Here is a 16,166-nt window from a genome sequence, read left to right on the forward strand (position 1 = left end):
AACAGGTACATGAACATTTATGTAAATTCAATTGTTAGAACATCTGCATGACTACAAGGCTATGTTGACATTGCCATTTTGATATAACCTTAAGAAAACAAACCATTTGGTGTTTAGATTTATAATTATGACTACCAATGATTTGTGAAAAGATCCTCATCCCATTTTGCAAGCCTCACCCACTGCCAACCCCTGCCCCTAGGATGAGAGAAAAGATCATGTTTAAATAGGTATAACATAAGAAAAAGATGGGCCAGCTCTAGGCACCATCCAGTGGACACCCACAGCCAACCAAGGGTTATAAGTTATTCTAGTTACTCATCTAAGAATAAATTATCAGCCTTTCTAAAGTGTTTCCTCATTTTCTAAGAATTCATTTTTACCTCATATATATTTCTAAAGCTACAGATTTCCTTATAGTTACATTTGCATGCACTTTCAATTCATAATTAAACATGGCCTCTTTCACATATAGTTCAAGCAAGTTTTTACATTATATTCTAAGTATTAAATTTTATTTTTTCTTTCCCCACTATAATGTAAACTCCATGAGAACAGGGACTTTGTCTCTTGTTCACTACTGTATCTGCAGTTCCTAGAGCATTATCTGGGGAGATAGTATTTGCTTAACAAAAACATATTGCATGAATTAATGAATAAATAAATATCCAAAAACTCCTTTATATTTCTGGGTGTGCAGAACTAATAGCAGAAGTATTGGCTTACTAGAGCTGCCATAACAAAGTATCACAGACCCAGTAGCTTAAACAGAAGTGTCTTTGGCACTGGTGTTAGGGCTTCAACATATGAATATTGAGAGGGACACAGTTTGGCCCATAGCAAGAGATTAATCCAATCTTTAAACGTTTAATAATAAGTATCTTTTTTCCTGCTAATAAAAGTTACACAAACTCATAAAAAGTTCAAGCAGTACAGAATTGAATAAAATCAAAGTATCTAGTAATTGTGCGGGGCTAAGATTTGAGTAAGGTTTTGTGAAGATGCAGGCTATTTTTTTTTTTTAAGATTTATTTATTTATTCAGAGAGAGAGAAAGAGAGGCAGAGAAAGAAGCCATGCAGGAAGCCTGACGTGGGACTTGATCCCAGGACCCCAGGATCACACCCTGGGCCAAAGGCAGGCACCAAACCGCTGCACCACCAGGGCTGCCCAAGATTCAGGCTATTGCCTTTAGTTCTTGAAAATAGAATGTAATTATTTTACATTTTAGCATTCTGACAAACCATTTTGATGTAGCTATATAAAAATAGATGAGTCAGAAAGGTTAAGTTGAAGAGGTTGTGTAAAAATGGCCAGTTTCATCTGCTGCTGATGAAGAGAATGTGGTAGAGAGAAATAAGATAAATTCTGGATAGTAGGAATTTCAGGAAGTGAGATGCAACCAGGGAGGAGTGAATTGGAAACTTCAACTGTGTTTGTAATTTTTATTCATTAAGCTGCATGTTAGATACATAGCTACTCTATGGTCTTCATACCTTATAATAACAAGAGTTCTACTGAAAAAAAGTCCATAATTCTTGGACTTTTATCAAGTTTGACCTACTGGTGACTTTATAGTAACTTTCCTCTGAAGAAATAATTCTTAGTAATATTGCTAGTACTCAGAAAAGAGTTTCAATATTTCTTTGAATTTTTTTCAGTGGAAAAGCTGAACATTTGTTGTTGATATCTTTATAAGAAAATATTTTCACGATAGCTAGTAAAAATATGTTAATTAGCTAGCAAATGATTTGGGGTGCTTATCTTCTTCTCTTAGATTGGTATACTGTTCTTCAACATATTAATTATGTTGTGCTTGATTTTTGGGATTTATGATTACTGATTTTTCTCCCAAATATTTGAATATATTATTAATAAAACTCTAACATACTAGTGGTAAAATATCTAGATATTATAAATAGTACTGAATAGCAGTGTTTATCATTTAATATTAACAAGGAAATGTTGTATTTAACAGAAAAAATGTTTGATCGGAATGAGCCCAGAAAACCTCCTGTGCCACTGAGGACTGATCATCCAGTCATGGGAATACAGAGTGAAAAAAATTTTGTAAACACAAATGCAGCCGATGTCATTATGGGAGTGGCTAAAAAGCCTAAACCAATTTATGTTGACAAAAGAACTGGAGACAAGCATGATCTTGAAACCTCAGGACTAGTTCCCAAATACATCAATAAAAAGGTAGCCTTGTGGTATATTAATGAGACCTAAAATGCAAATAATTTAAGTATGGTGTTCATAATGATTGTCCACATTATTATTAATAGAATTCTCACTGGGCAAATTATCTAGATTGCCAATTCTCATTCCTCTCCAATTTGTGTTTGGTCCAAATCTAATGTGATGAAGTTATGGAGAATTTGGAATGAATAACACCATGTAGTCCAATAGGGGGAAAAGCTCTAATTGTTTCCCTTAATTTCAATTATTAATATGTTTCACAATTACAACAAACATTCTCTAAAAGATGTTAATTTTTAGTGTGGTGGAAATTTCATGAATAGCGTGGTCATTACAATGAGTCATTACTAAGAAATAACTTTGGGACCCCTGGGTGGCTCAGCGGTTGAGCATCTGCCTTCGGCTCAAGGCGTGATCCTGGAGACCCGAGATCGAGTCCCACATTGGGCTCCCCGCATGGAGTCTGCTTCTCTCTCTGCCTGTGTCTCTGCTTCTCTCTGTGTGTCTTTCATGAATAAATAAATAAAATCTTTAAAAAAAAAAAAAAGAAAGAAAAAAAGAACCTTTCAGAAAGGTCCTAAGATTTAGTCATCAGGTAGCAGTAACTTGGTAACAGAATGAGGAAAAATGAAGATGAAAATAATTTTAAAGCCATCCATCCTATCAATGTAGTGTAAATAATTCAGATTACAATTTCAACTTGAATGTATTTAGAGTAAAGCAGACCTTGAAAGTACTGTACAATAATCTTGTCCTTTGGGGGCCTTCCTCTATATCTGAAAAAATGCTTATCAGGTCAGCATACAATTTCAATGTTGAAAATTATAGGAGCTTTAGTTTGTTTAAATACAGAAGATCTTTAAAATTTAAAAAGCTTAAAAATAAAAATAAAAAATAAAATTTAAAAAGCTTACAAAAATACCTTAGAGAAAACCTATTTTACTTTGTATACTTAGTGCAAAATTGCTTGGAATACACGTAAAATATGAGTGTGAAACCTAAAGAATAATCATACATAATAATAAGTTGTGGCAAAAAAGAAAGGAACTGCAAAAGGAAGAAAGGAAAGAAGAGGAAAAATAGTCATGTATGAGGGGTTTGCATTGAGGTAGTCCAGTGATATACCAAGATGAATCCAATGCCTGTTTAAAATCAAAATGAGAACCTCAAGGCTGTTGTCAGAGTACCACACTTATTCTCTTAGAAACTCTTGTCACTCAATAAGCTGAGACAACTTTGGAAGACCTTAACAGGTATCTAGGGTTGGCAGCACATGATGATAAAGTTATTCCAGGCTTCTCGGAATGTGTCCTCCTGTGCCCTGAAGGCTGTTCATAGCCCTTGTCCCATAGGGGGTGGAATAACAGAAATTTCACTCTTCTGGCTGGCTCTTTAAAGCAACTTCCAATCCATTATTTCTCCACTGTGATGTAAAAACCCTTTTCCTTTGCCGGTTATGGGTTATGCTACCAAGTGCCCACACTGTGCCCCTCCTTCTGGCTGCCTTCTGCATAAGCTATCCACTTCAATATATTCTCTGCCCTGAACAGAAAATTGAGAGCATTCGTCATGGAGACAGAAAAATATTAAGTTAATCTCCCTGTGCTTGTTTACCAAGCCATGCAAACGCTCTGTACATTTACATTCTTGGTGTTGCTGGCCAGGCATTCAGTGTTCATGAAGGACTTTCTCAACTTACTCTCCACTGATTGGGGTTAAGTTCTTAAAATCTATTAATGGTAAGTGAGATAGCAAGTCTTTAAAGGGCAATGCCATTTTTTAAAAAAGTGAGTGTTTTCATTACAAGTAAAATATGATATGCCCATTTGTGCCACAGGAAACCATTTGTGAAAACAAACTGAAGCACTGATGATTGCCTGAGGTCTACAGCACTGGTAGTAAGACAGCGTTTCAAATTCTGCCTCTGCCACTTAACTCTGTGATTTTTCACACATTATATTTATCACAGGGTTGTAGTGAGGATTAAATGATATAAAATCTATCAAGCACTTGACAAAATATCTGAGACCTAATAAAAGTTCAATAGAGAGGGATATTATTAATTATTAATGTCAATAGTTTATATTAGCCCTCAGTGGTCCAACACGGGGATCACTGCACTGAAGCTTTCACCCATTTGTGAGATAGTTCTTTTTCCTAAAATGTATTACGTTATTCCCTTTATTAAACGGAGTATACCAAATATAATTTAATAATTTGTGATGACTCGGAATCATCATTATGAGTTTCAGTAACTACTGAGCTGTAGCGAGGTTTTGCCCTCAGTGTTTCCTGAAATGAATTGGACTGTTTACCACTGCACTAACTTACCAGAATACTGTGGTCTTAGAATTTATTTGTAGAGTGTTTTGCAACTTGCCAGGACATGTTTATAGCTAGGATATCTATCCTTTTTTTAGCCAGGATGGGTGAAGTTATGCTTTGGTAACAGATAACCCCCAATTTTAGTAGCTAAAAGCAACTAAGTTTTATTGTTTGTTTATTCTCCATGTCCTTTAAGGGTTGGAAGCTCTGCTGCTTGTCCTCATTCCAGGACCCAGGCCACCTAAAACATTTCCTATCATTATATTAGACAGAAAAAGAACATGACAAGTGATCCATAAATTCTTGAGGTTTCTACCCAAAAGGGACAGAGGTCACTTTCTCTCTCCTTGGGCAAGTCAGATCACATGATCACATCTTACTTATTTCAAGAGAATCAGGAAAGTGTTATCCTATCAACTGCCTAGAAGGAGAAGAACCAGAATATTTATGGATAATTTAAATGACTATCATACCTCTTAACAGCTGCTTCCTCAGAGTTTTTCACTGGACCTCCTTATTTATCTAAAGTAGATCCTATTTCTTTCTTTCCCCTTACTATTCTTTGTTTCAGTTTGGAGCACTTATAGATATATTATTTTATACTCTATTTTTGATAAGTTTCTCCCACCATAGAATGCACATCTATAAGGACAAAAACTTTGCCCTTCTCATTTATAGTATACCTGGCATCAAGTAAATTCTCAATGTTTTGAAAATTAAGGAGTAGTTCTGTTACTGTACATAGTGATATCATAGTTGATCTGAAAGAATCACAGCAGATTGTTTCACTGTCAGTCTTTGCAAGTAACCCAGGTGCCTTAAAAATGGATTTTGTATTCCAAAAACAACCTACAGGTTCCAGGTCAATTTTCACTTAAAGTAGAGGAGCTTCATGTATTTGTTTCTTACAATGCTTTGGAAGAATTTATCTCCTTTTATTTAACAAGATCTTTTTTTTTGCAAAAGAGACCTTAAGATACTCAGGATATGTAAAGATAAAAGCTGAAGCACCTAAAAGAAAAGAAGAAAAGCTAACTCTTAGAGGTAAAGCAAGGACAGAGTCATTAGCCAGGAACAGGTGCTGGAAACATTCAGAAGAGAACAAAACAAGCAGCTACAGTAACAATTCAGATGGTTTTAAAAGATGAAAATCAACTAGTTCCCAATAGTAAAAGAAAAAAAAAAAAAAACATTGAATTTTGTCAATTTGCCATATTTTGAGCCAAGGCTTTAAATCGGTAACATTTCTTTTTCTCCTTGTCATTAGTTGATATGTACACATGCTAAGATTGCATTCAGGATATTGATTTTTTTTTTCTGAAAAATCCTTATAAGGATTATGGTGTCACACCTGAATATATATGTAAGCGAAATGAGGAAGTAAAGAAAGCCCAAGAAGAATATGATAATTATATCCAGGAAAACCTTCGGAAAGCAGCTATGAAAAAGCTCTCTGATGAAGAAAGGGAGGCGGTTCTTCAGGTAAGTATTCTGTAATTTATATTCATATGTAGCTCTTTAGAACATCTCTGAAAGAACAGCCCATCATCAATGATTATGAAAGCCTATACCTTGTCTTTGAAATCAGAACACTCTCTTTGGGTTATGGCAACGTTCACAGTACAGCACATTGACTATTTGAGGAGAGCAAAAGTTGTAATCAGGAATTCTTGAGGGACGCCTGGGTGGCTTAGGGGTCCAGCGCCTGCCTTTGGCTCAGGTCGTGATCCTGGGGTCGTGATCCTGGGATTCCGGATCGAGTCCCCCATCGGGCCCCCTGCAGGAAGCCTGCTTTTCCCTCTGCCTGTGTCTCTGCCTCTCTCTCTCACTCTGTGTCTCTCATGAATAAGTAAATAAATCTTTTTTAAAAAAGGAATTATTGAATAATATTTTGTTTCCAAGTTTGTGAGCTTTGTTTTTTTCCTGGGGGTAGTTAGTGCTGTAAGGAAGCCCACCTTCTCCTTTGTGAACATGTGTAAGGAAAGGAAAAAGGCATTTTTATTTCATTGTCATGTTCCTGAATTTTTCAAAAACAATACCCATAAAATAGATATTTTTCACTAGATGGAGCTCTAGAATAATTGAAACTGTTCCTAGACCAACTTTTCTTTCTTTCTTATAAACCAAATGTCCAAATTTTAAAATATCCAAGTGTTAGGAGTTTTTAAAATATATTTTCCTTATTTTGAGTTAAATAGGCCTAAAGATATATGACCTTAGGTGTTTAATGTAAGACTTTTACCCGAAGTACTTAAAATATTGGGGGATGTGAGCAGGGTTGCTCTGTCATCATCTTTAGAGAGTATTTATTAAGCACCTAACTGTACTTTTCTATAATCATGCTATATCTTACAGAGGTAAAAATGGTACTTTATTCTTGTTTTGTTATTTTAAAAGATTTCTACCAAGTCATTTCTAGTGACCTTTTAAAAAAACAGAACATTTTTTCCACATTAACTTCTGTTGAAAATGTATTTGTATGCTGTTATAAATTCTTAACATTTATCAATGTCATAATCATTAGTAAACATTTACTATATTCCTCTTTTGCAAAGACTATCATGCTAAGCCTCAAGGATATTAAAAAGGGCATAAAATAAGATTCTGCTGTAGACAATGTTGTAATATAATGAATGTAAGGTAATAAGTATAGATGTACATATGTAGATATGAGTGTGTGTGTTTGTGTAGAGACTGTAAGTTTTATCAGGTGCTAAGACAGAGTATCCACTGAATGATATAGGAACATGTTGTTAGCGGGGCTCTACACTGCACAGTAAGAGTACTCCAGACAGCAGAAGAGGCCTAAGGACAAGGACTGTGTCTTTTTGTTGAAAGAAGTCTCCCTCATATCTAACCCAGTGCCCATTATAAACACAGATGTTTATATGTGTGTGCTGGACAGAAGAAAGGAAGAAGGCTGGCATACATGGAGGTGGGACTTTGGATGTCATTTTCAGAGAGTACTTGGTTTTGGTCCATTCTCTCTCTCCTCCCTCTTCCTGTTTCTTCCTCTTTCTTTTCCTCCTTCTCCCACTTTATCTCTCTCCAGTTTAAATTCTACCATTTTTAAAAAGTACATGCTTTTGTGAAAGCCAGGTTTTTATATCTAACCAATGCTGAAAAACAGGGAAAGACACCTGGATAGATCATCCAGACAGAAAATCAATAAGGAGACCTCGGCTTTAAACAACACATTACACTAGATGGACTTGACAGATATATATAGAAAATTCCATCCCAAAACACCAGAATACACATTCTTCTCAAGTGTACACAGAACATTCTCCAGGATAGATCATATGTGAAGCCACAAAACAAGTTTCAATAAATTTAAGAATATTGAAATCATATCAAGCATCTTTTCCAAACATAATGGCACAAAACTAGAAACCAATTACAAGAAGAAAACTAGAAAAATCACAAACATATGAAGATTAAACAATATTCTGATTAACAACTAATGGATCAATGAAGAAATAAAAGGAGAAAAAATACTTTGGGTGGCTCAATTGGTTAAGTGTCCAACTCTTGGTTTTGGCTCGATCTCGGAGTTGTGGGATCAAGCCCTGTATCAGGCTCTGCACTTAGATTCTCTTTTTCCCTCTCCCTTTGCCCCTCCTCCCACTCGTGCTAAATAAATAAATAAATAAGATTGTTTAAAAAAATATTTTCAGACAAATGAAAATAGAAATGCAACCAAAATCTATGGGAAGACAGTCTAAGAGGGAATTTTATAACAATAAGAATCTCAAGTAAACCATCTAACTTTATACCTAAGGGAACTAGAAAAAGAACAAAAGAAGCCCAAGGTTCTAGAAGAAAGGAAACAATAAAGATTAGAGTGGGAATAAATGAAATGGAAATTAAAAAGACTAGAAAAGATCAATGAAACTAAGAGTTGCTTCTCTAAAAAGATAAACCAATTTAACCTTTAGCTAGACTCATTAAGAAAAAAAGAGAGAGGGATCCCTGGGTGACGCAGCAGTTTAGCGCCTGCCTTTGGCCCAGGGCGCGATCCTGGAGACCCGGGATCGAATCCCACGTCGGGCTCCCGGTGCATGGAGCCTGCTTCTCCCTCTGCCTATGTCTCTGCCTCTCTCTCTCTCTCTCTCTCACTGTGTGCCTATCATAAATAAATAAAATAAAATAAAAAAATAAAAAAATTAAAATTAAAAAAAATTAATTAAAATTAAAAATTAAAATTAAAATTAAAAAAAAAAGAAAAAAGAGAGGGCTTAAATAAATAAAATCAGAAATGAAAGAGAAAAAGTTACAACTGATGCTACAGGAATACAAATTATCATAAAAAACTACTATGAACAGTTCTATGCCAACATTTTGGACAACCTAGAAGAAATGGACAAATTCCTAGAAACACACAATCTTCCAAGGCTGAATCATGAAGAAGTAGAAAATCTGCATAGACCAAGTACTAGTGAGTAGATTTAATCAGTAGTCAGAAAACCTCCAACAAATAAAACTTCAGGGCCAGATGGCTTCACTGATGAATTCTACCAGACATTCAAAGATTTAAACATCTATCCTCCTAAAATTCTTCCAAAAAATTGAAGATGAAGGAATGCTTCCAAACTCATTTTACAAGGCCAGCATTACCCTGATACCAAAACCAGACAAGGACACTATATACACTCAAAATTCATAGGCCAATATCCCTGTTGAACATACATACAAAAATCCTCAACAAAATATTAGCAAGCCAATTTCAATGTTTCATATGTACATTAAACATATCATTTACCATGATCAAGTGGGATTTATTCCATGGATAAAAAGATGATTCAATATCCATAAGTCAATCAACATGATATATCATAGTAATAAAATGAATTAAAAACCATATGATAATCTCAATAGATGCAGCAAAAGCATTTGATAAAATACAATATCAGTTTAATGATAAAAACTCTCAACAAAGTGGATATAGATGGAATATGTTTAAACATAATAAATGCTGTTTATGACAAGCCCACAGCTACCATCACGCTGAAGAGCGAAAAACTGAGAACTTTTCCTTAAGATCAGGGACAAGACAAGGATATTCATTCTCACCGCTTTCATTCAACATAGTATTGCAAGTCCTAGACAAGGCAATTAGGCAGGAAAAACAAATAAAAGCCATCCAAATTGGAAAAGAACTAAAACTCACTATTTGTGGATGACATGATTTTATATATAAAGACTCCACCAAACATCTCTTAGAACTAGTAAACAAATTTAGTAAAGTTGCATGGCACAAAATCAATACACAAAAACCTGTCATGTTTTTATACATTAACAACTATCAGAAACAGAAATTAAGAAAATAATTCCACTTGCAAGTGCAACAAAACGAATAAAATACCTGGGAATAAATCTATCCAAGGAGGTGAAAGATCTGTGCACAGGAAACTTATAAAACATTGATGAAAGAAATTGAAGAAAGCAAACCAAATTCAAAGATGTTTCATGTTCATGGATTGAAAGAATTAATAATGTTAAAGTGTCCACATAACCCAAAGCAATCTACAGATTCAATGCAATCTGTAGATTCAATGCCTATCAAAATTTCAATGGCATTTTTCACAGAAATGGAATAAACTTGTATAGCACCACAAAAAAAAAAAAAAAAAATCCCAAATAGTTAAAGCAATCTTGAGGAAGAAGAACAAAGTTGAACGCATCACACTCCCTGATTTCAAACTACATTACTAAGATACAGTAATTAAAAAACCAGTGTGGTAATGGCATAAAAACAAACACATAGATCAGAGGAAGAATAAAGAGCCCAGAAATAAACCCATGCATATATGGTCAATTAATTTACGACAAAAGAGACAAGAATATACAATGAGAAAAGAACACTCTTTTCAAAAAGGGTGTTGGAAAACTGGACAACCACATGCAAAAGAATGAAACTGGACCATTATCTTACACCATATGCAAAAAATTAACTCAAGATTGATTAAAGACTTGAATGTAAAAACCTGAAATCATAAAGCTGCTAGAAGAGGTGGTAAACTCCTTGATATCAGTCTTGGCAATAGTTTTTTTGGATCTGACTCTAAAGGCAAGCACAACAAAAACAAAAATGAACAACAGGGGAAACCCAACAACAAAAGGCAACCTCCTGAATGGGAGAAGATATTTGCAAATCATGTACCTGATAAGCAGTTAATATCCAAAATATATAAATAACTCATGCAACACAATAACCACCACCACAACAAAACACCCTCAAACAATCCAATTAAAAAATGGGCAGAGGATCTGAGTAGATATTTTCCCAAAGAAGACAGCCAGATGGCCAAATGGCACATGAAAAGAAGCTCAGCATCACTAATTGGGACAGTGCAAATTAAAAACCACAATGAAACATCACCTCATACCTGTCAGAATGTCTATTATCAAAAAGGCAATAAATAACAAGTGTTGGTGATGATGTAGAGAAAAGGGAACCCTGTTGCCCTGTTGGTAGGAATTGATGCAGCCACTACAGAAAACAGTATGGAAGTTCTTCAAATATTAAAAATATAACTACCAAATGATCCAGTGATTTCCACTTCTGGGTATTTATCTAGATGAAAAACACTAATTTGAAATGATATATGCCTCCCTCTGTTCACTGCAGCATTACTTACAGTAGCCAAGATATGGAAGCAGCCTAAGCGCCTATCGATATATGAATGGATAAGGAAGATGTGGCATATATATCTGTGTGTGTGTGTGTGTGTGTGTGTGTGTTATACTAAGTGAAATAAGTCACACAGAAAGACATCCTATATGATTTTACTTGTAAGTGGAATCTGAAAAACAAACAAAACAAAATAAAAAGCATAAACACAGAGACCAGATTGGTGATTGCCAGAAGGAAATGAGGTTGGGGAGTAGATGAAATGGGTTAAGGAAATCAAGAGATACAAATTTCCATTTATAAAAATAAGTCTGGAGATGTATGCTCTGGTGACTGTAGTCGTAATATTGTATCATATATTTGATCCCTGGGTGGCTCAGTGGTTTGGCGCCTGCCTTTGGCCCAGGGCCTGATCCTGGAGACCCGGATCGAGTCCCACATCGGGTTCCCTGCATGGAGCCTGCTTCTCCCTCTGCCTGTGTCTCTGCCTCTCTCTCTCTCTCTGTGCCTCTCATGAATAAATAAATAAAATCTTTAAAAAAAAGTTGCTAAAAAGATAAATATTGAAAGTGTTCATCACAAGAAAAAAATATTTTGTAACTTTGTACAATGATATGGTAACTAGACTCACGCTGATTATTTCACAATGTATACAAATATCAAATCATTATGTTATGTATATGAAACTGATAGAATGGTATATTTTAAAAAAAAGAAGAAGAAGAGAGGAAGAACTTCCCTCAGAAAGAAAAGGCTCTTCTGTCCCATGTCTTTTTGGCTATAGTGGATAAGCAGTCCTCGGTTTCCTAATATGGTCACTGCAGAGTTTGAAAGGACAATAGCAGACCCTTCCTTATATGCCTTATTAGCCAGGAAATATAGCTGCCATGGTAACAAAGCCACCAGCTATGCTCCTGAGAAGCCCTGAATCATGTTTCCCTTCCTGGTTAAGAGTTGCACACAGCACTATGACAATATAGTTGTATGTTCCTGAGTAGGCCACATTCTGCTCATTCTTCATAAACTAATTGTCTCATTATACCTGGAGGATCATGTACTCTAACGATTCCACACTTCTCATTTTACATATGAGGATATAAAATGCAAGTTTATTAAGTTTTGTTCATTTATCGATTCATTCACTTGAACAGGCTCTGTATCCAGTCCAGGGGATAATATTGTGAGCAAGACAAATGCAGTCTTTACTGTCAGTGAAACCAGAGTTTGGTTTATTTACATTTGCCCTTGGTCGCAAAATTATCTAGTAGCTAAAAAAGGACTAAAACCCCACATCGACCAATTCCTATGCCAGTGCTTTCCCACTACATTGTCCACAGGTGCAATGGAAGTAACAAAAGGAAGCTCAGAGATCCAGCAAGAAATACAGGCACCATCAGCCAGGATTCTGAAGGGTATTTAAGAAGGAACTATTTACAGAAGTAAAGCAGGGCCAAGGGAACCAATAAAAAACAATGAAGCACCTCAGATCTAAGGACAGTGGGAATCCATCACCACCCTAGGCTCGAGGGGCAGAGGCAAGAAATAGTGTTACCAGAGCCTGGTAAGATCTGGAGCCTAGAAGAGAGGCCACTGAGCAGTGTTGCAGTTACAGACCAGGTGAGCCAGAACTAGTGTCCAGGAAATGTCAAGGGAGAGGAAGAAGAAATGACCCAACCTCTCTCTGCCCCCACCAGTGCTGAACTCAGTGGCTAGAGGGCAACGGAGCTGGGGGATGATGTGAGGAGCCAACCTACAACGATGAACCCCTGCCGCCACCCCACAACACCCTGGCCCTGGTCCCAGGGCAGAACAAAAAGGCAGAGAATGGATGAGGGTATGGTGGATACAGAAGGAGCATGGAACTAAGGCACTTCTTACTTATTTTATGACTGCTTCTCCCTTATTTGAAGCTTTTACCAAACTAAGAATAAAAAAAATAAAATAAAATGAAAAGCTAATTTTTTAAAAAAAGGAAAATGACTATTCCTGTAATGAATAAAATATTTTTTTAGATAAAATAACAAAAATCAGTCTTAAAAACAGAAGAGAGGCTATTTCAATATAATATATTGGTTACATTTAGTTCCCATTCCTGCCTGTTGACTTTGATCCAAACGTTTTTGTACACACTGGAAGATAAAGCAAACTATCCTTTAAAAGATAAAGGCTCCAGTGAAAGAGTGTAGCTGCTGTGACCACAAGTAATGTGGAAATATCACTCAAGTAGCTATGAAAAACCTTTGATATTTGAAAGTATATAAATGCATAGATTTCCTCTCTGCAGTAGGCACCCCTGTGGAGCACTGTGGAAACATATTTTTCATTTCATAATGAAAGGCTATGAAAAAAAGAATTCTTCTGAGGATATCTTTTTGGAATACATCTCATACACTATTAAGAACTGTGTTGACCCATCCTCCTCTTTTCAAAATGTAACCTGGGTATTTTCCCTGTCTTATCCTTTCCTTAAATCTTTCCTCTAGTCTCACTCAATAAGAGTTTAAACTCTGTTCCCCTTTGCCCCAGCCAACCTAGTATATACAGTGTGCCCTATCCCTATCATTATTTTTACCTAGGCATAGGAATAAACCACTGAAATTTTATTATCTTCCAGAAGTTTCTACTAGGTAAATTTGTACTATGAGGGCTTATTAGAAAGGTGTTATTATATAAGACACTTCTAATCCTCTCTTACACCTCAATATATAGCCATGGATTTCAAGGACCATATTTTCAAGGTAATATTTTAAATTCTACTTTCAGTTTGACTTCTTGTTTTTATGTAAAAGGAATGATTTGTGTACCCATAGTGAATAACAGGAAGTGCTAATTTTGCAAAAATGTCATTGCTCGAATTCAATTAGAGGTTTCAGCCCATTTTGTCAATGAGACCTCTAGTCACTGTGATAAGAAATGGGGAATAGGCAGATGAAAATAGCCTTTATTGCTCCTTAGAGATCCCTAATTTTGAATTGGTCGGTTTCTGAGAATATAAAACATTAACTACATTACTGAATTAGCATGCGGGTTACATTTAATGACATCCCAGTCATTTCTGGTATACATTAATGAGAAGTATAGACCCCTTGACTCTATGAAGAGTTCTTTCTAACATATTGAAAAAATACACAAAGGATCATCTCTTGTTAAATTGAATTTTGGCATTTTGTGCAGTTCCATTTAGTCGAATATAAGCAAATATGCCATGCAAGTCCAAATCAAGTCTTTTGATGAATGGGGATAGTGGTTCAAAATAAAATTCTAAATATAGAAACTAAAATTTTTAAAGAAATAATTTCCTATTCAAAAACATGTCTCTCTTGGGGAGGTGGTGATAGTGGGGTGGGGGGGACACGGATTCTCAGTTGTTTTTACCAAAGCATTTGCCACGAGCTTAGTTTCACACTACTCGTAACTGCATATGCATATTTAATGGCAAAAACAACAGTAATGGTAACATTAAAAACAGCAAATAAATACTCCCTCTGGGAACTGAGCACACAATCGAGGACAGGATTTTGCCTCTGCACAATATTTTCTGTGACTGGAGCCAAGTACTCGATACATACATAATCGTTTTGTAAAGTTATTTTCATCAGTTTCTTTTACCTATTTTACATTTTTCTTCACCAGGACACTATTTTTTTAATCATTTACATTGCTTTTGCCGTTACCTAATATTTATGGTTCTCATTACCATTTGCAGGGGCTGAAGAAGAACTGGGAAGAGGTGCATAAGGAGTTCCAGTCCCTCTCGGTATTCATCGATTCCATCCCAAAGAAGATCCGCAAGCAGAAGCTGGAAGAAGAGATGAAGCAGCTGGAGCATGACATCAGCATTATTGAAAAGCACAAAATTATTTATATTGCCAATAAGTAATAATAGATTTTTTAAAATATAGTTGTTTTAACATAGGGAGAGAAAAAAAAAAAACCCTGGAAAGGATCAAAATGAAACTTTGCTTTTCAAAGAGGAAAATACTGTGAAGAGAATAAAAATCGTCTTTACCAAAATGCATAGGCAATGATTTGGTAAATAGGTCATCGAATTATTCTACTTACCTGAGAGAAAACTTGTTTTTAACACAGCATTAGGTTTTCCACATATAAAGGAAAGTTGGATGTAGTGTGTTCCAGTCTGTAGTGTGATCCATTATTTTTACATACTTGTTTTGCATGAATATAAATTTCTGGGGGCTGAAGAATAAAGTCAGCACTCAGAACTTCAGATTCTGCACTGCATGATACAAAGAACACAACATTAAAAATGGATAAATATTTTGAATTGCACATAGTGGTGTATGCTTTCTTACTACTCCAGTGTTTTCTCCATGTTGCTTAATATTCCCACACATTTAACGGCACGTACACTCTGATAGCGCATGTCATTTGCAGCTCTTCCCAATTGCAAATGCTTTCATGTTCATAATCCGCCAAAAGGCTTACATTTGGAGGGAGAGGAATGAAGAAAGTAACATAAAATCAAGAAGACAACTTATAAAATGCATCGTGGAGGATGATGAAAGAGAAGAGCCTTCTTCTGGGCATACCATACCGACTTTTAAAAACTTTGCTAATCAAAATGCTTTATTCCATAATTCACTATGTGTGTTTCACTAAAATGGGCTGTTACTTTTCCTTTTTGGTCCTATGTATCTATTTTGTGAATTCTTTTTTTTTATTTTTTTTATTTTGTGAATTCTAAAGTTTCCACTTTTAAGGTTAGATTATCAAGCAATGAATTTATGTGAGTAGAGCTGTCTTCAACTCAATGAGCATATAAGGAAAGTCTAAAAAGAAAATATCCTTGTGTGAAATTTTAAATTAGAGAAATTCAGTAGAACACAAAATATAAAATATCAGAGCAATAATATCTGCTGCTTACACTGATTTTTATGGACAATAAAAAAAATGGCATTTTAAAAAACTTTTTCACACAAACAGAACTTAAGAGCATTGTAGAAAAACTTTAATTAAATAAAAATGGTTATATACAAATGTTTTTG

General features: G+C 35.3%; 1 protein-coding gene and 1 long non-coding RNA gene across 6 annotated transcripts in view; one reads left to right on the top strand and one right to left on the bottom strand.

The window, feature by feature from the left end:
* Positions 1-15,450, top strand: part of ENKUR (enkurin, TRPC channel interacting protein) — a 25,115-nt gene extending 9,665 nt beyond the window's left edge. For all 4 annotated transcript variants that reach the window (XM_077896765.1, XM_077896766.1, XM_077896764.1 and 1 more), the window contains exons 3-5: positions 1,978-2,201; positions 5,862-6,008; positions 14,867-15,450. In XM_077896765.1, coding sequence (XP_077752891.1) covers positions 1,978-2,201; positions 5,862-6,008; positions 14,867-15,040 — 545 coding nt within the window. In that variant the 3' untranslated portion in view covers positions 15,041-15,450. The remainder of the gene's footprint in view (positions 1-1,977; positions 2,202-5,861; positions 6,009-14,866) is intronic.
* The window catches only part of LOC144313660 (uncharacterized), an 83,255-nt gene continuing 82,317 nt past the window's right edge, over positions 15,229-16,166 (bottom strand). For both annotated transcript variants that reach the window (XR_013379285.1, XR_013379286.1), the window contains exon 3: positions 15,229-15,397. This is a non-coding gene — a long non-coding RNA (uncharacterized LOC144313660). The remainder of the gene's footprint in view (positions 15,398-16,166) is intronic.

Source organism: Canis aureus, chromosome 5 (genome assembly GCF_053574225.1).
Source record: "Canis aureus isolate CA01 chromosome 5, VMU_Caureus_v.1.0, whole genome shotgun sequence".
Taxonomy (NCBI): domain Eukaryota; kingdom Metazoa; phylum Chordata; class Mammalia; order Carnivora; family Canidae; genus Canis; species Canis aureus.